This window comes from Trachemys scripta, chromosome 11 (genome assembly GCF_013100865.1).
Source record: "Trachemys scripta elegans isolate TJP31775 chromosome 11, CAS_Tse_1.0, whole genome shotgun sequence".
NCBI classification, from domain to species: Eukaryota; Metazoa; Chordata; order Testudines; family Emydidae; genus Trachemys; species Trachemys scripta.
The window spans coordinates 16,730,912-16,754,415 of NC_048308.1; the positions used below are offsets into that span (position 1 = coordinate 16,730,912).

Here is a 23,504-nt window from a genome sequence, read left to right on the forward strand (position 1 = left end):
AAGAGAAAAATATACGTAGACAATTAAATCTTCTTTAAAGACAAATGTTAAACACCAAAATATATTCTGTTTAGCTTTAAATAGTACTTATTTTTTTGTATTTCTCTTCCCTGACTTTTTTAGACACATGCAGGAAAACAGGATCCTTGTTTTTCAGACTTCCATCTGTCATTAATTTTTCTCACTTAACTCATGTTGTTCTGTATGTCTTGTTCTTCCCTGTAGCAATAATTATGATATGAAAATGCAACCTATATTATGACTTCCATAACCTAGCTTGGCTGACTTCTTTGTTTATATACTTAGATCTTCCCTTGCAATTCCTAAGAACATTTGATTACTTGTGGTGCAAGTAATTTCCCCCTAATACTGGTGTTGACAAAATTAAGCTTTTTTTTTTTTTTTTTTTTTTTTTAGTGATTTGGATCCCATTCAAGCCCCACAGTGGTCTGTGAGAGTCAGAAAAGCAGATAATCCGCAATGTTTATTAGGTAAGACATCTTTAACTTCTTTTCCATTCTAGACATCAAGAAATAGTAGTTTAGGGCTGAAAAGATGACCAGTCTCCTAATCCCCTGTGATTTTGAATTTTCTTTATAATTTTCCTTAATTCTGAGCACAACCTCTCCTAATTTCTCTTAGGGTCTGATTGAACTTCAAATTAGGTTGTCTTTCAAGCCCTTAATTCTTTTTTTGGGGGGGGAGGGGGAATTCTGATGTGCAGTTTTATTAGACCTGTGTTCCCCAGACTTGATTAGTTTCTGGCTAATGTGCATGTGCTGATTTTGTTCTATAAAGCACTATATTGCATGTAATCTTTATCTAAGAGATGGCTTCTTCCTATGTCCGTCCCTAAATATGAGATCAGGTGAGGCTCACTAGGTATCAGCCCCTAGATTGGTAAATCATGGAGGCATGATGTTCTCAATATGGGGCTCTTAACTCTGGAACACATATTTTCCCTGCTGAGCCAACAGTCCCAGAGTTTATTGAACTTGCATGCTACAAAGCTTTAGGAGGTGGATTAACTGGGTATTGGATTTCTTCTTGAAATGGTTGTTGTTGGCTTTCTAGTTGGCCTTGATTAACTCTCGTTAAGCTTTAATTTGTAGTTTCGATCCACAGATGTGTAAAACATGGCCTAGAGATAGTAGTAGGTACACTTCTCAAATTAAAAGTAAAAATAATTACCACTTCTTTCCCTCTCCTCCAAGGACTCCTGCTATGGTAGGAAAGGACTTATGCTACGGTTAATTTATTGTTAGAGGATCTTCACTAACTAAATATTCAGAAAATTATTTTCTTTGTAGGTGACTTTCTTACTGAATTCTTCAAACTTTGTCGTCGGAAGGAATCAACTGATGAGATTCTTGGAAGATCTACATTTGAAGAAGATGGAAAAGGTAGAAATCTTTGTTCTTAATTTTTCAATGTCATAATTTGTAAGTATTTTTTTTTTTAATTGGATCACTTTCCCATCTCTACTATCTTGTCTGTTCATGACATCAGCTAGATATATTATTTTACAGCACTAGGGGAAACCTTTAGCTTCTCTTGGCAGGGAGTATTACAGGCAAATGCTAACACTTTCTCCCTACACACCAGACCAAGCTTGTCTCTTTGAATACACCTCTACCCCAATATACCACGGCCCGATATAACACGGTAAAGTGCTCCGGGGGGCGGGGCGCATACTCCAGTGGATCAAAGCAAGTTCAATATAACTCACTTTCACCTATAACACAGTAACATTTTTTTTGCCTCCCGAGGACAGCATTATATCGAGGTAGAGGTATATGTCTACACTGTAGTGTAAGCCTAGGTTTAGTAGAACATGAGTTAGCGGACAGTGGGTTTGTTAAGCTAGGGTGGGTGGGCAAACTTTTTGGCCACATCTGTGTATGGAAATTGTATGGCGGGCCATGAATGCTCACAAAATGGGGGTTGTGGTGCAGGAGGGGGTGAGGGCTCTGGCTGGGAGTGTGGGCTCTGGGGTGGGGCCAGAAATAAGGAGTTCAGGGTGGGGGCTCTGGGCTGGGGCCGGGGGTTGGAGTGTGCGGGGGGGCTCCGGCTGGGGTGCAGGCTCTGTGGTGGGGCTGGGGAGTCTGGGGTGCAGGAGGATGCTCCAGGCTGGGAGAGGGGGTGAGGGATGCAGGCTCCGGGCGGCGCTTACCTCAAGCAGCTCCCGGAAGCAGCGGCATGTCGTCCCCGTCCCCCCTCCACCCCCTCGGCTCCTATGCGGAGGTGTGGCTACGCCAGGCTCTGTGCACTGGCCTGTCTGCAGGTACCACCCTGCAGCTCCCATTGGCCACAGTTTGCGGCCAATGGGAGCTGCGGGGGCGGCAATTGGGGCGGGCAGGGTCAGCGCACAGACCCCCTGGTTGCCCCTACGCGTAGACATGCCACTGCTTCTGGGAGTTGCGGCATGTATGCATGGAACAGCCCCCAACCCCGCTTCCCGGCTGGAGCACGGGAACGGGGCAAGCCCCAGACCCTGCTCCCTAGGGAGGGTAGGACAGTCTGACTAATTTCTTTGTTGACTTGGGCACTGTAATCATTGTTCTGAATTAGGCAATAGGTGATAGCCATTAGGACTGGATTGAATGTGCTGCTATCTTCAATCTCTAAAAGAGGCAAGGGAGTCTGGTGGCTGCTTCGTAATCTGACTCTGCCATGCAGCTGTGTGGCTAAAAACAGTTAATTTCAGATGTGGGACAATAGCCTCAGAATTATAGCGCATAGAATCATAGAATATCAGGGTTGGAAGGAACCTCAGGAGGTCATCTAGTCCAACCCCCTGCTCAAAGCAGGACCAATTCTCAACTAAATCATCCGAGCCAGGGCTTTGTCAAGCCGGGCCTTAAAAACCTCCAAGGAAGGAGACTCCACCACCTCCCTAGGTAACGAATTCCAGTGCTTCACCACCCTCCTAGAGAAATAGGTAAAAGCATAGGTTAACAGGTTGGTTAGAATTGTAAATCCTAAATAAATTGAGATGATAGAATAGAACTCTGAACTTATTTTATAACTATTTCTTATTTTATAGAGGTTGCTGATATAACCCATGCTTTGTCAAAGCTCACAGAGCCAGCACCAGTCCCAATCCATAAATTGTCTGTCACAAATATGGTTCACAGTGCAAAGAAAAAAATTCGCAAACACAGAGGTGTAGATGACTCACCATTAAATATTGAAGTCCTCAGTACTATTATGTTGGTAAGCAAACTGTCCATGCATCATATTGTGTGCATGTGCGTTGTATGTAGGTCTTTTGTTTCATGTTTGTGGCTTATAAAATTTAAAAAATATATTGGCTTACTGTGAGAGTGATTAGTTATGACATAATGGCATTAGGTTGGAAGAGTCTGTCCTATCCATAACCAGAGTAATCAAACAGTGATACCACTATCAAGTAGAGTTGCTTTTTCTGGAGACTACCTTTATTGACTGACAGCTATACCTATTTGTCTGGGATTTGACAAGCCACAATAACTAGTGGAATATTCTCATCAATTTCAAGAAAATATCCATTTCAAGTGCATCAAGGCAGAATAAATAACCTTCACTGTTTGAATAACACTGTTCCAACTCAAGAAGTTGATCACAGCATATTAGCATAAATATACCAAGAAAAAATAGATGTGCAGAGAAAAAGTGGGGAAAATGTTTAAAAACTGACGTGGTCTATTTCCTTCCCCCCAAAGTTCTTATTCCCTGATGCTGCTGACAAACTAACAAATGGTTCTGAAGCCAGGCCTAGTACTTCAAGAAACAATCCTCCTCCGGAGAGTGAAGAATATGTAAGTTTAATTGAAATTCATAGGAGAAATATCTCAAATCTGAGTGATTTCTTAATATCTAGAAAAAGTTTGTCGCAGGATGCTTGCAGAATGTTAGTTTATCTATATGCAGGGGTAAATCCAGGGAGCTTGACTACAGTATATAGCTATTCTTTTCTGTTGCGTATTTCTTTAAAAAAATGTTTCCCAGATGGAGCACCTTTTGTCCACAGCAGTTTGTTTTAAATATGTTCTTTAAAACAGCCTTAAAACCAGCTACATTCTTGTTTGACCAGCAGGTGTTGCTACTTATCCTTTCTTTTCTCTCAGTCTACTGCAACTCTGTCCGTCCTATTACCACTAGAGAATGATTGGAAGAATAGTTGTTTTTAGTGGAGGTTCTACAGAAACTGTCTTCATTCACCTATGTCCCTTATCATTGATAGCTAATACTTTTGCATACTTGAGTTTTGCTCTCATGTTGAGACACACAGATAATGATTGTGTTTTAGTGAAATCAAAAGTTTGAAAGTCATTTTCTGGATTTTTTATTTTTCTCATGTAGAATCTTTACAGTCAGTTCAAATCAGCTCCTTCAGATAGTCTGACCTACAAACTGGCTTTATGTCTTTGTATGATCAACTTCTACCACGGAGGGGTAAAAGGAGTGGCACACCTCTGGCAAGAATTTGTAGTGGAAATGCGCCGCAGATGGGAGAAAAATTACCCAATTCCAGGGTAAGCGTTCCATTGGAATTTGACTGAAAATGTCCATAGGTTGTGACAGATAGGATAACTAGTTATGCCTTTAAAATATACTTTGCTTTTCAGAATTGCAAAAATGATTTTAGATGTATATTATTTGAATTAGTACTCCCTGCTTCTCTTCCTCTTCTCTCCCATGAGGGGAAAAAAACCATAAGGGGTGGGAAGGAGCATCTGCTGCCTTCCCTAGCTCCACAAAGGTAGAGGACTTAAGGAGGGTGTGTGTGTGAAAGATGCACCCATTTTTGATTGGGGAGAGATTCAGGAGAATTTAGAAAGGAATATTTGTGCCAACATTTCTCGGTCCCCACCCCCAATCTCTACATTAAAACCAAGGCATCTGTGAAAGTAAGGGTAAAACACCCCTTCCTTTTCTCTCATCAGAAAAATGTCAGAATGGGGGGGCAGCTGCTCCAGGTTCCTGGTTGTTGGCAGAGGTGTTCATGCCCATCTCCCCTTTTGAGCACCTAGTTACTTTTTTGGGCACTTAGTTACTTTTTTGCTGAAGCCCCTGCCCTGTGTCTATCTTAGCAGGACTTTGACCTGCAAACAGAAAGAGAGGTGATCAGTATGCAGCTCCTACACATTAACAAATAACAAAAATACAATACATTTTCTAAAGACCTGGCCTGGTTGTTTGTTCGACCTAGTCATCCTCTTTTGTGAAAGGTGGCATCAGTGAGTAAAATGGGACTTTTTAGTTACTCTTCCATTATAATTTTGCCTTTTAAAATTATTATTAAAGTCTGTCTACTTCTTGTAAAAGGTGCTGGATTGGTAGCCCTGAAACTGATATCCTTTTAATCCCAGAATGGGTACAGCATGGGCAGAGACAATCCAAGCATTCCTGGGCCAGTCTCCAATTTGCCTCATCCCTGACCTGAAGGAGGTGAAAGGAGTAATTCATTTTCTATGCCCTGTTCAGTCCTTGGCCTGTCTGCTGAAACCATAGCCTAACAGGGTAGCTATAGTGGTAGTTTTTATGATGTGGATGTTTGTCTTTTGGGAACTGTACCCAGAGCACCAACTCTATATACCATATGTACTAGTGTCAGAAGTGCAAATGTTCTGTGGTAAAAGTGTAAATTTAACATTTTGCAGGTTAGCTAATGGGTCTCCAGATCTGAGATGCTGTCTACTGCATCAGAAACTTCAGGTAAATATCACAAATTAAGAATGATCTGTTTCTTAATTTTTCCTTCCTCATAGGAATAATCAAGAACAATAAAACATTTAGTCAATATGTTCTAGAGTCACTATGTGGATCAGTAGAGTCACTGATGATAATTACCATGTGATTTTTCCAAACACTGTTAGTTTTCCAATTTCAGTGTAGCTTGTGGTAATTGTAACCTCTCCTAACAGCTGATAAAATCTCTGCATCAGTGCAAATTCTTCCATATTAATTATACTGCTGTCTTTTAGAACTGAGAGCCTTTCTATGCTTTTTTTAATAAGTTTTACTGTGTGGTATAATGGCATTGCTGCCATTATGTAAGTATATTAGTGAACAGTTATTTATGCATTAGAAATTAGTTGTTAATGTTTTTATCTTTCTAGATGCTAAACTGTTGCATCGAAAGAAAGCAAGCAAGGGATGAGGGGAAAAAAACATATACATCTGATCGTTCCCCTAGTGGTTCTTCATGTGATACTGGGAAAGCAGTAGTCCGTTCAGGTGGAGATTATCAAAAGGAGACTGAAAAGGAAAGAGGAGAGGTTGGGAAATCTTGGGAATCATGGAGTGATAGTGAAGAAGAATTTTTTGAATGTCTTAGTGACACAGAAGAACTGAAAGGAAATGGACAAGAAAATGGAAAGAAAGGAACAAAAGAAGGAAGTAAAGAATCTGCAAACTTAAAACCAGAAGGTCGTCTACATCCGCATGGAAAACTGACTTTGCTGCATCCCGGAGAACCTCTCTACATTCCAGTAACACAGGTTAGAAAGTCGTAGCTTAGCAGTGTTTATAGTATGATTTTTAGCAACTTGCTTTTATAACCACTTATAGGTAGGTTTGGTAGCACTTCCCGTTATTAGATCCTGTTTTCAGTTGCTTAAAACTTTTGCAAACTTTAACCATTAGAGGTAAAATTTTACATGCCGGATTTCTGCTCCATGCTGAATTTATTGGAAAACTTCAGCCAAGATGGTTCAGCTGTTTCCAAGAATGAAGCTAGGAAAGTACATTATTTTGGCCATGTTAAAAAATTCTGGCAACATTTCTCTTTGAACAGCTGTAGCACTGCCATGCTTTGGAGCAGAGACTTGAAATTTGGCAGGGGGTAGACTTTGTTTCAGGAATGTGCCTCTTGCACGTTGTCCCAAAGACTATCTGACCAAATTTGGCCAATTTACAAGCCTTTGAAAGAATCACAATTTGCACGTGTTCAGTAGAGACCTATAGATTTTAGCAGCTAAATTCCCTAAAGACTCTGTCCACACTGGGCATACTCTAGCTTGGGACTGAGCAGGATTTTCCTTGCAATTGCAGCTCTGAGCTGTGGAATGTGCTAGGTCCAGGTCCAAGTATCTGAACTGAGAGGAAGGAGCCTGTCTTCCCTGTGGTCTCAATGTTGTTCTGCCCCAGGCAATGTGGAGAAGTAAACGGACTGATTTCAGTGCAGAAGGGACAAGAGGCAGACCTGTGGGGGAAGTAGATTGGGACAAGGAGGTGGAGGAGTTACTGAGCGTGGAGTCTGACGGGGGTCAGAAGAGGGAAGCTGGGACTGTGAAATGGGTTAGAGATGAGACTGGCCAAGGAGACTGGGACTGGGAGACAGTAGGTGGGTGGGGAGACTTAGGCTATATCTATACTTGCAAGTTTTTTTCACCAAATATTACACCTTTTTATTAAAGCGCTTTAATTAAAACTGCTGTTGTATGTCCATACTAGCAGGTCTTGCAATGACACAGAGAGCAGTGCGCTGTGGTAGCTATCCCACTGTGCAGCTGGCTGGAGGGTGCTTTGGGAAGGGTTTGCAGTGCCTCATGGGGCAGGTACAGCGTCACATGATGCAGGTTTCTCAATCCCATTTTTTCATGGACATCTTCTAAATCAGTGGTTTTCAAACTTTTTTTTCTGGGGACCCAGTTGAAGAAAATTGTTGATGCCTGTGACCCAATGGGAGCTGGGGCAGAGGGTTGGGGTGTGGGAGGGGGTCAGGGCTCTGGGCTGGAGGTATGGGCTCTGGGGGGGGGCCAGGGATGAGGGATTTGGGGCGCAGGAAGAGGTTCCAGGTTTGGGGAGGGGGGCTTAGGGCTGGGGCAGGGGATTGGGGGGCAGATTTACCTCCGGTGGCTCCTGGTCAGTGGTGCAGCCGGGGTGCAGAGGCAGGCTTCCTGCTTGTCCTGGCACCGCAGACCACGTGGCGCCCCGTAAACGGCCAGCCGCAGATCCAGCTCCTAGGTGGAGCTGCGCAACTCTCACCTGCAGTCACCATTACCCCGCCCCAGTTCCCATTGGCCGGGAGTGTGGAGCCAGTGCTCGGGGCGGGGGCAGCACGCGGGGCCCCGTGGTCCCCCTGCCTAAAAACTGGACCCACTGCTGGCCGCTTCCGGGGCACAGCGTGGTGTCGAAACAGGTAGGCACTAGCCTGCCTTAGCTGGACAGCACTGCCGAGGGGACTTCTTACGTCCTGGTCGGCAGTGCTGACCAGAGCGACCCAGTGCCTGATGTGCCGCGACCCAGTACTGGGTTGTGACCCGAAGTCTGAAAAACGCTGTTCTAGATTGCCAGCTGCTTTTCAACTGAAGTGTGTGGGGAACTGTACCCAGAGCACCAACTCACAATATGTACTAGTGTCAGCAGCACAAATGTTCTGTGGTAAAAGTGTAAATTTAACATTCTGCTTGGGAGTTTCTCCTGAGACACAGCAGTGCAGCAGGAACTGAGGGGGTGGTTCACCCACACAGCCTGATATAGCCTTGGTATGGGGTACGAGGATACCAGTGGCACATATGCAGGCCAAATGGACACTGTTAATGAAAATCTCTGATCAAGTGTCACTGGGGTGCATGCACATTAAGAGTGGGGCACTCATAGGGACACACATCTCGAGGAACTACAGTTATTGCACAGGATGAGTAACCATTTCTTTCGTGAATCAGCTTGTATACACTGAAAAGTTACATTGGCATAGCTGCATCTCTCAGGAGTATGAAAAATCTACACCCCGAGAGATGTAGTGAAGCCGATCTAACCCCTGGTGTACACTGTGCTTAGGTCAATGGGAGAATACTTCCGGTGACCTAGCTACTTGCCCTCAGGGAGGTGAATTACCTTAGTGACAGGACAACCCCTCCCATCACTGTAATAAGTGTCTGCACTGTAGCTCTCTAGTTGTACAGCTGCTTCAGCATTGTAATTGTAGACACCGCCTAAGTCCTTTTGTGAATCTAGCCCTTTGTCTTTTTCAACATTACAGGAACCAGCACCCATGACGGAAGATCTACTGGAAGAACAGTCTGAAGTATTGGCTAAACTGGGAACATCAGCAGAAGGAGCTCACCTTCGGGCACGCATGCAGAGTGCTTGCTTACTCTCAGATATGGAGTCTTTTAAGGTATATGCTGCTTGCAGAGTTCTCTGGGACTATTCTGACATGAGCAAGCTGGGACAGTTGGTCAAGATGACTAATTTGCAGGATCTCTTGACAGCTGTTTTCTTCCCTTGCTGTCTGTTTTAAACTTGGCTATTCTTTTCCTAAATGAAAATTTCAGGGTACATTTAAAAATTCATGGTTTATAATTCTTCTAAAGCTTAAAATTAAAATCTGTTAATAAAAAAACCCTAGAAATAGGTATGTGTACCACACTGCTTAGAGATGCAACACTTCATAGTAATTTTTCTAGCACAAGCTGTTTTGAAAACCTAAAGTAGCAATGTAAAATATGACTTAAAGGAAGGTGGGGGCATATTGAATAAGGCAAGGTTTACTGCGTGGACAACCATGCCTTCTGATGACAATACAGGAGCAGAAACGAATTGTGCAATTCTTAAATGAGGCTTTATAACTTATTGGGAGCATTTGATTTGCAAAATAAAAGTTAATAGGCTGCTCTCATTTAATGATTTGGTACAAAAAATGAAGTTGGATGTCAAGTATGCATTGGCACTTTTATTGGCATTAAAACAAGTGGTGTTTGCCACCTGTTTCATTAACCAATACAAACCTTAGTTTAGAAAGTATTTTAATGCAGCCTATGACTTTTTCAGGCACTGAGTGATGACAGCGTGATTTTTATTTTCCATCTCCAGTTTTTTTTACCAAGTCACAAGAACTTGTTGTAAATCTCCTTTTCTCATGCTAATTGGAATCGCATGTGTTAAACCTCTTTTGCAGCATTGACGAGGCAAACGCCTAATTTTGAGCTTGCTTGAAATAACTGGTAAACCTGTACTGATTTGTATAAGTAAGAGGATGCATTTTTTTCAATGCGTTGTCTTTCCATTGCTATGTACCATTTAATAATGTGAATGTTCAGTGCTTTTCTAGTGCCCCTTTGCTAGTGCTCACACAGTGAGTTGGTGATTTGTGATTAGAACTCAGGAATTCCTGGCTCCTAGTCCTTAGCTCAGTCCACGAAACCACATTGCCCTGTTAACCAGATTGTATATAGAGAGAGTCTATTAAAAATGTATTTTATCTTATTTTTTTCTTCCATTCTAGGCAGCTAACCCTGGTTGTTGCCTGGAGGATTTTGTGAGATGGTACTCTCCTCGAGATTACATTGAAGAGGAAGTGGTTGATGAAGAGGGGAATAGAGTACTTAAGGGTGAACTGAGTGCCCGAATGAAGATTCCTAGCAACATGTGGGTAGAGGCGTGGGAAACAGCAAAGCCAGTTCCAGCCCGGAGGCAGAGGCGACTGTTTGATGATACCAGAGAGGCCGAGAAGGTAAAAAGCTCTGTGTTGTGGTAGCCTGTTCTGTGATTCCTTGTAAACACATAATGGTCTATTATGAAAGATTTAACCAGTAACTTGTAATTGCACTATATTTTGTTCGTTCTAATTATTAAACTGTGTTACTTGAATGCCCTAGCATTACTCAGAATACGAACTTGAATACAATGGACTGCTTTTTTGCCAGTATAACTGTTCTTAGAATAACTTTCTGAAATTTGAATAAATAATACAGTTGCCTTTTGAAAACATGTCCAACTGTAACTTGGTAAGTTAGGGACTTATTTGCATTTCTAATAAATGAAACAAAGATTTTGATTAATTCAGTGCTTTAATTTCTTGAAACTTTCATTATTTGCAGTTTCTTTGCTTACTGTTGTAGTGGGGTTAGAATTGCAAATTCCAGATGAGAAAGACTTAAGTCCCATCTCCCTGCAGAATATTTTCTGGAGCTTTGTTATAGAGCTTTTATCATGAGGATTAACATCGCAGCATACTTTTGAGACAATGATTTTTGTATCTATTTCATTAATGTTGTAGTGGGTGAAATGCAGCTTAATGTTCCGTTTTTGCAATTAAAACATTGGTGCTCATCAGTCATAGTTTATCTTATTTTTGTTAAAATGAATTTTGTCATTAATACATTAATTTTTTGACATACCATAGGTGCTTCACTATCTTGCAGTTCAGAAACCAGCTGACCTTGCAAGGCATCTTTTGCCTTGTGTCATCCATGCAGCTGTACTAAAGGTAAAGGAAGAAGGTAAATAACATATAATAAGTAATTAAAATGTTTTTAAGAACAGTGATGATACTATGACTAAAGTTGTGTTGTTTTTTAGAAACGCTGGAAGATATCGCTTCAGTTAAGAAGATTATTAAACAGATAATATCTCATTCCAGTAAAGTTCTAAGATTTCCAAACCCAGAGGACAAAAAATTGGAAGTAAGCCCGTCATGTTAGCCAGGGATAAAAACTTTGCAGATCTCAGTACTGTCTATAGTGTGCGTTTTTAAATTGCTGATTTTTTTTTCTTCTCTTCCTCCTTTCTCTCCCCCTCCCCCCCCCGTTCAAAAAACCCCCCACCCTTATACAGGAAATCATTGCTCAGATTATGAGTGCAGAAGCTATCATTGCCAGGGCAAGGTCACTGAAAGCAAAATTTGGGATAGAGAAATGTGACCAGGAGGAGGAAAAAGAAGATCTGGAAAGGTGACTGATACTTTATTAGTTTACTCTCTTCGGTGCTTCTCCACATGTTTTTCTAGGTTCCACAGCTTAGACAATGGAGAGTAGTAATGATAATGCAGATCGCCAAGAAACCACAACACGTGAGAGAGACACTTCAAAGAATGACATTTATAACTCTTTGTAGGCGGAAACATTTCTAGAAGGTTCCTGTCCTACGCATTGGGGATGCCAAATGCAATGTAATGTAATCTATCCATCTCTTTGAAGATATTGTGTGATGTGGACTTATTTTAATACAGTCAACTTTTTATGTAAATGTGATAAGAGTATCTAGTGTCTCTCTTGTGAAAGTGCACAAATTGAACTTCCTATGTTGTTTGAGACCTACTGATGAGAAATGTTATATAAGAACCAGGCATTTTATTTATTTATTTATTACTGTCCTGTGCATAATGTAGAATGAAATATCCAAAAGAACCATTTCTCCCATTATTTTTCTTACTAATATGAAGTGCTGTATTGAAGCATTATAAGAAAACTAGCGAATAGGAGCCAGTTAGCCCATGATTTTTTTTTTTTTTTTTTCTGTTCTGCACCACACAGAAACAGTGTGACTGTTTATTCCTTAGTCTGGCTAAACATGTGAATGTTAAAAAGTTGAATATTGGTAGAGGCTAAATTCTTAGGGCTAAGGTGGTTGCTGTGCTAGGATGAGAGGAGTTCCTTTACTCTTGGTGTTAGGACTCTTTGGAGGAGCCATTCCTGACTAGGACCAACCCTCCCTGCTAGAAATTCTCCTAATTTCCGTCCTGTGTTCTTAATGTGCTCACTTCCCCCAACTGCAGATTCTTGATTCCTCCCTGAAATTGGGAGCCAGCAGGGGGAAGATTGGACACATTGGCCAGGGTTGGTTAGGAGACAATAAACTCTAATATGAGGCAACTAGGAGCTGAGTCAGCAGCGCAGGAGGTGAGTAAGCATAGGAGGGGTTGCCTTTTCCAGCTTTGCGGGAGGGTTTAGGAATGGAGATAAGAGCTCCAGTCCCTGTTGGGATGGAGTGAAAGAAGTAGAGGGACAGATGTGTATACCACAGATGAAGGATCCAAGAGTTAAGACTTAGAAAAAATCCTGGTAATGTAATGTCATGTGCAATACTGGAAAAATGGTAAGTTTCTAAACTGGATGTTCAGTTTTAATTTTGAAGGTATGTTTTCCTAATAGTGCTCTTCATGCTGGAACTGTTTGTATACTCAAACTAGATGGGGAGCTAGCTTTAGTACACCTCTACCCCGATATAACGCTGTCCTCAGGAGCCAAAAAATCTTACCGTGTTATAGGTGAAACAGTGTTGTATCGAACTTGCTTTGATCTGCCGGAGCGCGCAGCCCCGCCCACCCGGAGTGCTGCTTTACCGCATTATATCTGAATTTGTGTTATATTGGTTCATGTTATATCGGGGTAGAGGTGTAGTTCTTACAGGAAATAGTCTTGAAGATGTCATGTGAAAATAATTAAGAACTGATACAGTTAAGAGCTTGGATGCTCACCTTTTCCTTCCTTTCATTATTTTGTACTTCCAGGTTTGTAAATTGTCTTCTGGAACAGCCAGAAGTATCAGTCATTGGTGCAGGAAGAGGACCTGCTGGTAGTATCATCCACAAGTTATTTGTGAATGCCCAGAGGGTAAGCTGGAATTTTCAATAGATTCGCTGATACCTTTAATTTAGACATTATGAGGCAACAACTCTCCAAGTGATGCTGATTTCTGTCTATCTATCTATCTATAAATAGACATGCATTTTTTATAAATACGCACAAGGTTTTTTTTCTTCCTGTGAAAACAATTTTGGCAATAGTAGAACTTTAACTACATGAAGAAAGGAGAACAAAAGCCATGGGATATTCTAAGACTGTGGATGTGGGTAGGTAGACAGCCATCTAAGTGATTTTAAAGTGAAGCTCACTTTGAAATATGACTAACAATGCCATTGTGTGATTCTACATTTGTATCTAGCTTTCCAGATCAAATGTGCTCAGTTTATAAATTAAAGATTTTTTTACTTCTAGCCCTGCAAACTCTTCTGGGTTCTGAGTTAAAATGGGTTTTTTACTTTATCACTGGTGGTAAAGGTTTTGCAGGCCAAAATCTGCTCTTTGTGACTTTTCTGCAGTTCTGTTGTCTCAGTGGATTGGCACAAGTATTTCTGATTGAGACTTTGCTTAGTAAACAATTATGTTGATGATGCACAAGAATGAAGAGCCCCACTCTCTCTCCTTTAGCTGTCTTGGCTTTGCAGGGCTTAACAGAAAAAAAGCAGTACAAATGTATTTTTGTCAATAAAAGAAGTGGATATGACTCAGTACATGCAGGGAGCAGATCTGATAGGTAAGCTGCTACTATTTTTAAGTAGTAACTTTCAGAGTAGACTTGCACTTTGAGCCTGCAATAATATGCTCTGCAATATGTGGGCACAAAAAGCAAAAGTTCAAAAAATCTAGCCCAGTATTTTTGACTATTTGATCTTGCCCTTGTGATTTATAAAAGATAAAATACTCAGTAGTTTGGCCCATTCCCTTTTCTACCTCTGCAGTCAGTCAGTCAGTCTCTCTCTCTTTTTTGGGGGGGGGGAAGGGGGGAACACATGACGGACCATTCAGTTCTAATTCATTCCAGTTGCTCCCCTTCTTTTGCTAATATGCTAATGGTTTTTAAAATATGATGACCGAAACTTATCTTATTCAGTATTCTGAGGACAGTTGTGGCTGTTGCATTGTTAGAACTGTGCCCAGCGATAGTGAGTTCTCTTGGCAGAACACTTTCACAAAATTCAAGAGCATATAGATTTTTGCCATTTCATTAATCTGGAAATTGTGCATCATTGCAATCCAGAGTGTCACTTCTTTTTAAACTATAAAACAGCTTAAAATATTTGTATTGAGACTAATGAACCTGCTTGTGACACTTGACCAATTATATTTGCAGTCTGCTGAAAGGTGCAATTGCACATTGATATCCATAGCCTGTTCCTACTTTATATTTTTTTCATTGTTAGCATTTTTACTGACTCGGACAGGTGATGAAACTGCAGTGTTTATCACCTGGATAGCCCTACTGGCCTCTTTGTATCAAACCTTTTCCAGTGTGTTCCAATTGTTTTCTTATTGGGCATAAACTAATTTCATATCAAACAGATATACTAAACTTCCTACTAATCTTCTGACACTAAAGTGCCTTCTAAACTTCTCCCCATTTTTTTAAATGCACATTAGAAAATAGTATTCATATTCAGTAGGAGTAACTCCAGTTAGAAGCAGATTGTATTCACAGGTGCAATCCTGGAATTCTCAAATGTAAAGCTGTCTCTTCCTGTTAATCAGTGTTCTTAAGAATAAGGGTTTGTTTTGATTCTTCTTTAGCAATATTACCAAGCATTCAGCAACTCTTATGTTGCCAGCCACATACTGATCTTGTAAGCTGTGGCAATTTTAACTTTTTCTCCCAAGTCAGAGTGGTGTAACAGATGTTCTGTTTTTGTTCTCAAATAAGTTATTTTAATAATTGAAAGATTTCTTATCCAGTGAACTGGGATTATAGAAATGGCTCTTATTAACTTAAAGTAGAGATTTATTTTTATCAGTTAAAATGCTGAGATTTGCTAAAAGGACTTTAACTTCGTTGTATCTAATTTTCCCTATGCAACTGAATTCTGCTGCGGATACAACAAATGTAACCCCATCCTGTGGGTTTTTTTCACTTTTTATCAAAGGCTTCTTTCTTCTATTTACATTTTTTTTTTTTTTTTTTTTGAGAAAGGCCCACCTATGTATAATGTTGCAAAATGCAATAAGGCTACAAGGCATACATATAGTATACTTTGCCCTTTACCTTGCTGGTAGACTTCTGATTAAGTGCAGCATTTAGTAGTTCCAAAACTTCAGCAGAAGTTTCTAATGTTTGTTAAAGTTTAATTCTGAAGATATATGTAAATTAAAGACTTTGACTTCTTCTTTCAGGCAGAAATAATCCAAGCTATCTCCCTATGGGGGGGCGTTACTAGTTGAAACATTATTGTTGTTATTGATGGGACAAAAATTTAGCTTGCTATTAAATAGCAAGTTTCATTTCCAAAAATTGTTTCAACAGCTACTTGTTGGTTAAATAGAACCTGATTGACAGACTTATTATTTACTAAGTTCTGACCCTGGACTCCTGTGTATAAATTGTGTAACAATGTGTGTTACATCTGTTGTGTTCTCAAAGTATGTTTGTCACAATAGCTCTCCTGACAGAAACACTCTTGAATTCGTATATGGTGTCTTTAAAACACTCTTAAAATCTCTGTCTAACCTTTGTAAGTTATCTGACTTGCGTTTGTTTCTATCTTTCATCACTGGTTCTCTTCTCATCCCTTCTCAAGATGACTGAATCTTCTGATGAGGTAACTAGCTTTTGTCCCTTGTTTCCTGCTCATCTTCCTAGCTTCATGTAAGGGCATAGAGAATAGCTTTTGAGTAGATATAGTATAACAGCATCATATGATTTGTACGTATCACATACCTTAAGCATAAAAATTATTCTCTCTCTCCACTTTCAAACTGACTTCTCATCCACAGATTTTTGAAACTTAACAAGATATGAACAAACAGAGTTTGTAAAAATACTAAACATCTCATCTAATGAAGTTTAAATATGAGAAGTTAATTCTTTATGAAGCAGAGGCTTTTCACAATGCATCCTGTTTTTGTCTGTTCGAAATATTGTGGGTATTGCCATTGTACTAAACATAAACATTAAATTGTTCGCTGGTTGGGATCAGCAACATAAAATAGCGCTAGCTGTACACTAGCTCATTTGCCCTGCCATCGTAGACCACAGTAACCCCACTTCTTGGCCAGTAAAAATATGATATATTGCAGAGTTTCTCATTGGGTATGTCTATACAGTAAAGAACCTTGCCCCCCCGCAGGGACCCAGAGCTTGGGCTCCAGCCTGAGCCCAGAAGTCTAGGATAGCAATGAGCCCAAGTTGGCTGGCATGGCCAGCCGCAGGTTTGTTTTGCTGTGCAGACATGCCTATTGAGTCTGGAAATGCAGAACAGGGCAATGATTTTAGTGCAGTCTAGGACGTGGCCTGTGTAGTGGCACTAATACTTTGAGGGGATACTGTCTTTAGACTTTTGTAGCCCCACTCAGACATGTCTGGATAATAAGGGAAGTACTGTGAGCCCTAATTGAAAAATTAAGCATTTTTCCTATTCATATTTCTTGTCTCCCATGGTGTCAAAAGTTAAAGTGAAAGATGGAGTAGCTTTACCAGCTGCATGTATGAGGTTCTTACATCTGAGTGTGCGCAGTGCTATTCCTTAGTGTCTTACTTTTGTGTCTACATGTAGCCTTTTGGTGTGTAATTTACCACATTTTGTTTTTCTTTTTCAAAATAATTTCTGATGTTGGTGTTGAGAATAACCTGCCCTTAAGCAAAGTTTCTGGTTCTGTTTAAGGCTGCCACAATGACTTCACTTGATGAAGAACTGAAGAGGTCAGGCTCATCAGATGAACGGCGACTGAACTTAGGAGCAGTTGCAGATTTCCCACCGCCTGCAGGCCGGGAGCTCATTTTACGCATAACTGTACCTCGACCTGCACCTTACTCTAAACCACTGCCTCAGCGTATGTACAGTGTAATCACAAAAGAGGATTTTCGACTTGCTGGTGCCTTTTCAGCTGATACAACATTCTTCTGATGTCACTAGTTATCTTGTATGTCTTCACAAGTGGAACACACTTCCTCTCTGTCTCCACGGAAATAAACAGTGTGGTCAAGGGGGGGTGGGTAATACTGTTGTAATTAGTGATCAAGAATAACTTTTCCTTAAGGAGTCGAACCAGCATCTCAGAGCGATGCCTGCATCAACCCTTATTTCTGATATTTGGGACAGCTCTAAGTTATTAGACATTTCTTCAACTGTCTAAAAATCTCCCCTCTGTTCAAAGATTTGGACACTTTTGCATTGGCTAGTTTAACAATGGACACTTCACTGGACAAATACTTCATGTTGAAATTATAGTGCAGTACGTGCTGCTTTTCAGTTCCTAATCTAGTCCTACTAAAGTTGTGTTAGGCAGTCTATTTAAAGTGTAAACATTAAATAGTTGTATTTATTATCATATATAATCTTAAATATAATCTTAAATTCTGGATATTTTTGGTGACTTTTTTCACTGAATTCCAATGGCTGATTTTAAAATGCTGTTACATTTTGCTCAAACTATTTAGAGAAAATTCAATCTTATGCTAAACTCTTAACATGCAGTATTTGCCTGAAAAAAGCCCTGGATTACATGCATTGGGTATCTCTTTCTCTGAACTGCTGAAATGGATATTTTTGGCTATCCCAGGGTATTAAGCCTAAAAATCAAATAGAAAATTGTAAATGATAAATTTAAGGCTATCTTTTATGTCCTCCTGCTTTGGAAGGAAGCATGCTTCCAACTGCAGTATAGACACGCACTAGCTCTGCTTCAGCTAGTGTGCTAAAAATAGCAGTGGGGCCATGGTGCCTTAGGCTAGCTGCCAAAATACAATCAGCCCTGACTCCCGGGGTACATATTTGGCCAGCTAACCCGAGCCATTGTGGCCACACTGCTTTTTTAAGTGCACTAGCTCAAGCAGAGCTAATGTGTCTGTCAACTCAAGCTGGGAAGCATACTCACAGCTACAGTAAAGAAATACCTTACATGTGAGACAGCTGGGCCAAAACTATATGTAAATCATGATTACTTAAGCAACTTACTGATGCTTATAGATAGATCTTCATGACACACAGTGTACAGCATGCATCTGTGTTCCTGTTGATTTTGGTAATAAAAGTATTATGAAACAAATATGAATCACATGCTGTAAACTGATTCTGTCAAATATGCAAACAGTATGATTTTAATGTGTGGTGATGGAATAAGGAAAGGATTATTTTAAAACAACAACTTGTGGTCTGAATCAGCAAAGGATCTTAGCTGCGTTGTAAACACATGTCAAAATGGCTGTGAAACACAGTTTTGTTGCTTGCACCTATTTGTCTTTGGACACTATACAATAAATCTTAAAATATAATTGGCTATTGAAATTGTTCAGTTTACTTGTTCAGTGGCAGTACCTCAGACAATACACGTGCTAGGTATTAATGTACAAGTTGACTCAGGAACAAAATCACTTGCAGTAACAGCTTAAAATTTTGACAAATTGGGAGGATGCCTATCTCTTCTCTTCATGACAGTGTGAACATCCCAAGGTTTGGGATCTTGACTACTTTTGCTACTTGAGGTGCAATGTTCAAAAGTGCCTATGGCCCAGATCCTCAAAGGTATTTAGGTGCCTAACTCCCATTCATTTGTTGTGAATAAATACCATTTGAGCATCTGTACCTAAGTGACTTAGACTCGTGTGTCACCTAAGCACACTTTAACATTTTACGGCATGGAAAATTAGATCATGACATTCCTTTTTTCTGAGTAGTATTATAAAATTTAGGGTGTTGTATTAGGAACAGGTGTCCCACCTGGCTTAGACTTATCACAGTAGAAGTGGTGTCTAATAGAACCATACTCTCGAGTAGATCAAATAAGCAACCACATTCTAAGGAATGATGGTCAGAAGCCCTTACAAATGATACCAGAGCTGGCATGGGACCAGGTTCATATTTGAGAGGGTAACTACCTAAACTCTATATTTAGAGGTGAGGAAAGTCTTTCACATGCCAGTTTTGTGATAGAACTTTAACTGATTTTTCCCTTTCCCTCCCATTTTCCAGGTGCAAGGACCTACTACGATAAGAAATCTTGGTGTGAACTTTTGTACTATGCCTTTCCCATGTTTTTAAACCAATTCACATTGTCATAGTACCTGCAAAGTGTAGCTAACTTTCTTTTAGGGGGGAAAAAATGGCAAAACCCCTCCATGTATAGTAGTCCCTGGTATCATGTCCTTTTTAAACTTTATTCCTAGCACAGACATCACTGCATTCTGTTCTCCTGAAGGATTTTGTATAATGCTAGTGTTAAGCAATTAATTTTTTTTTTTTTTTTTTGGTTCAGTGGCAATTCTGAAAAATAAAGGGCGGGGGAGGAATTTCTCTTCAACCCAAAATGAATTTAAAAAAAAAAAAATTTTTGATGAATTTCAGGTCGACCAGATCAACGCAGAATGGAGGAGTGGTGATGTCCTTTAACTTTTAGCCTAGTGGTTACAGCACTTATGGGGGGTATATTTTCCCCTCTACCTGCTATTTTTTGGTAATAGCACACTATTACTGAAAAATTGCTTACTTTCTCATTTTACCATATAATTATAAAATAAATTAAATATAACTACTGTACTTATATTTCGGTGTATAGTACATAGGAGTATAAACAAGTCATAGTCTATATGAAATTTTAGTTTGTACTGAATTCGTTAATGCTTTTTATGTAGCCTGTTATAAAAGTAGGCAACTATCTAAATGAGTTGATGTATCCCCTGGCAGACCTCCGCATAGCCCTGCCTTAATCAACAGACTAGAGTCATGTTCACGCTTTCCAGGGACTATTCACTGTGATATATAGAGTGGCAATTCATAGTCATTCATAACTTACACATGGTGGAACAGCTTCAAAAGAAGAGCTTGAGAGAGATCCACACCAGAATTTCCCCAGAGGCCTGCGTGAAGGCACTATTTTGGGGAGAGGGGAGAGACCCAAGTGTGACAGGTTCCCCCCAGGGTGCCACCTGGAACTGGGGTACCACTGAGCCCCCTGACCCACCAGCTTTGGATCCCTCTCACACTGCACTGCTGTGACAAGCTGCAAAGCCCTCCAGCCTGCACTTTCACCAGGATTCATACAGGTAGGGACACACCCAGCTGCGGTTACACACATGCTTTCTAACCACCAGCTTCCCAGCCTGGGACCCAAGTACTGTCCTGCCCTGGTCAAATCTGGCCATTATACGGGTTAATACCTGGTCTGCCTCTCCATCAATGGGAAGAGAACAATGCACACCTGTGACCAAGTGAGATTTTCCCCAAGCACTCCAGACTGGAAGGAAAGATTGGGCCCATTCATTAAGCTGGACTTACCTCTGGTATAGCAAGGTCCTAGCTCCTGGAATAAGGGGAGTCCTTCTCTGGTACTTTTGTGTTTGAAGTAGAAATGAGAAATGTTCCTGCCCTTATATAAAGGCTTCTTGAAGTCTGCTGGATCAAATGCTTCAGTTTAACCACCTTATTTGGGTACAACCTTATGAAGCCTTTACTCAAACAGGATTTCATCCTAGAATTTTGAGGCAGAGAGAATTTACTATGCATAATAAGGCACCTCTTGGCATTCTGCCTGCTCCATTTGGTTGCCTCCACTATGCTTGCAGAGGGAAGTATAAGTGTAAAGGAAGGAGCTTGGCAGGTGATCCTCTGGGGAATGATCCCCAAAAAGTCATCATCTAGGTTGTGGGAGGGGGTTAAAGAATATTACTCACTGCTATTGCCCCCATATTTGGCTTTAAAAAGCTAGAGAGAGAGAGCAAACACAGCTGTGGTGCTGAACTGACATGCTAGTAGTTGAATGCTCAGACCTAAGCTGGAGTGAAGACAAAATCCCAAAATTTGATACCTAAGGCAGTTTCTACACCAGCCAAACATTGGTCTTCTGTACCGCACTTTCTGAATTAGATTAATCTGATTACACAGAAGCAACAACTTTTGTAAGACTCAAATTTCAATAGTGTATTAACCAATTCTTTGTCTCTACTGGTAATTTACAGAGGCCATGTGGGTCTTGTCTATGCTGTGTAAAATGACAGCAAGTTAGCACCCCACTATCACCAATCTTGTGCGTGAACAATAAAAGAAAACATTTCAGTTTGACGTTTTCAAGAGACTTATTTTTATTATATTTTAACAAGAAATATCCCTCTATCCTTTTTAAGCATTTCTGGCTGTAATACCAGACAGCCTCTTGTGAAGGCTCCTCTGCTCTCTGAGTGCTGTTTTTCTCCCCATGTATCAGTCTTCTATTACTTTATTGCTTCAGATTTTTCCCACCATATTGTTTATTGGCTATGCGAAGCACTTTTTGTTATGCTCTCAAGTACTTGCAGAAAGAGAGGTGCATCACAAATGTCTCACACAGGGACAGAAGTCATGATCCGGGGGAGGGGGGGGGGTGTCGATTTAAGATACGCAAATTCAGCATATCCTATTAGACTTATCCCGCTGTGAGGACGGTGGCTTACTTCTCCTGACAAGGTGGGAGTAAGTGTGTCGATTTGGGGATCAATTTATCAGTCTAGATGAGACACAATAAATCGATCCCCGAGAGATCGATTTCTACCCACCAATCCGGGCGGGTAGCGTAGACTAGCCCTTAGACAGCAGCCAATCTGAAACAGGAACCACTTCTGCTTGTGGTCACGCTGCCATAATACAAGTCTTCGAGGTGACTGCACACCTTTCTGAGGGCTTCAAATGTGGTGAGGCCATTCATAAAACCACCAGGAAAAGGTTGCAATGATGCATTGTGACTATGACACCAGGTGCTTCTAGCAGGGGCGGTGTGGGCATGGTGATTTCCAAACGGCTGAAAAAAGAGAGGTTTTTAACCCTTTAACAGACTATATGACTACATGTCCAAGTACTCCGACCGGCAGCCCCATCTCCCTCAAATAAAATACAACTCTTCACAGTTGGTCCAACAGACTGACAACCTTACTCTTCCCTTTCCCACCTCCTCTACTATGTTCCTGCGCAGGGAAAGGAAGGAGTAGTTCTGTTTCAGTAACACACGCTGAAGCAGCAGAGGTAAGAAAGGCAGACTGGCTTTCTCAGAGTACAAATTTGAAACACTTTGTTATTCCAAAATTCAAAAAAAACGTCAAGTGACATTGAACTGAGGAGGTGTTTTATGGCTTCCATATCCATTATGTGTTAGAACTACGCTTTAAATTATTCAGAATTGTCAGATACTGTGGCTAGCTTCACCTTAATATGAGAAACCGGTGGCCTTGTTTTCCTATGACTCAGTTCCCTCTCTTGTTGGACTATGATGCTAGGCAGAGAGGCTGATTTTCTATTCTAATATGAGAATTACTACACTGAAACCAGTTTCCCCCACCTTTATTTAATAAAAAAAAAATCCTATAACATGATACTATTGTACACCCTCCCGAAGTCTGATTGCTACCCATAAGCCTGACAAGCTAAACCTTTACAGATTAGAGAACATTAATACTATACTTATCAAAAATTGAATGAAAGTTGATATTAAAAAGAACTGCAAGCAGCTTGAATAGCTAGTGGGATTTCATTCTATAGCTTTGAGTCTCACACTATTGCCTGTGGCTCTCAGACTGGATATTAAATAACTGAATTCTGTGATAGGGAACAACCCCCTGCTTTTGTGTCTACCTCAGTTATTTGTCCCCTCTTCCTAGCCGTTTCTGGTGGTCTAAAATTTAATCTGTTACAGCTTGTGCTATGGGTCTGAAAGGAGACTAAGAATTTTAGCTTTCAGTAAGTCCCCTTCTCGTAGATAAAATAAAGGTCTAGCCAGGAGCTGTTCACTTTTTCACTAGCTTTGTTTTCCAGGAACAAATGGGGAGATTATCACAACAGCACAAATCCTAAGCAGTTTATAGATAATAAACTAGCAGTTACATTTGTAATAGATTCAAGCTTCCCTAGAGCTAGTTTTACCCAGTGTTGGTAAAACTAGTCTCATCATGGTTTTACACTTCAGTGCACACATATGGAAGTCTTTCTACTCCCCTCCCCTTACTTCCTCACCATTCATGAACTTCACTCTATATCCAACCAACAATGGTCAGATATTAGACAG

The 23,504-nt window shown here is 40.6% G+C and overlaps 1 protein-coding gene across 1 annotated transcript in view; it reads left to right on the forward strand.

The window, feature by feature from the left end:
* RAB3GAP1 (RAB3 GTPase activating protein catalytic subunit 1) overlaps window positions 1-19,118 on the forward strand; it is a 45,439-nt gene extending 26,321 nt beyond the window's left edge. The window contains exons 12-26 of the mRNA XM_034786015.1: window positions 418-491; window positions 1,311-1,403; window positions 3,047-3,216; window positions 3,705-3,800; window positions 4,345-4,517; window positions 5,646-5,700; window positions 6,105-6,485; window positions 8,972-9,109; window positions 10,217-10,444; window positions 11,117-11,213; window positions 11,293-11,396; window positions 11,548-11,663; window positions 13,223-13,325; window positions 16,061-16,081; window positions 17,144-19,118. Of these exons, the coding sequence (XP_034641906.1) occupies window positions 418-491; window positions 1,311-1,403; window positions 3,047-3,216; window positions 3,705-3,800; window positions 4,345-4,517; window positions 5,646-5,700; window positions 6,105-6,485; window positions 8,972-9,109; window positions 10,217-10,444; window positions 11,117-11,213; window positions 11,293-11,396; window positions 11,548-11,663; window positions 13,223-13,325; window positions 16,061-16,081; window positions 17,144-17,386 (2,092 nt within the window). The 3' untranslated portion in view covers window positions 17,387-19,118. The remainder of the gene's footprint in view (window positions 1-417; window positions 492-1,310; window positions 1,404-3,046; window positions 3,217-3,704; window positions 3,801-4,344; window positions 4,518-5,645; window positions 5,701-6,104; window positions 6,486-8,971; window positions 9,110-10,216; window positions 10,445-11,116; window positions 11,214-11,292; window positions 11,397-11,547; window positions 11,664-13,222; window positions 13,326-16,060; window positions 16,082-17,143) is intronic.
* The last annotated feature ends 4,386 nt before the right edge of the window (window positions 19,119-23,504 follow it).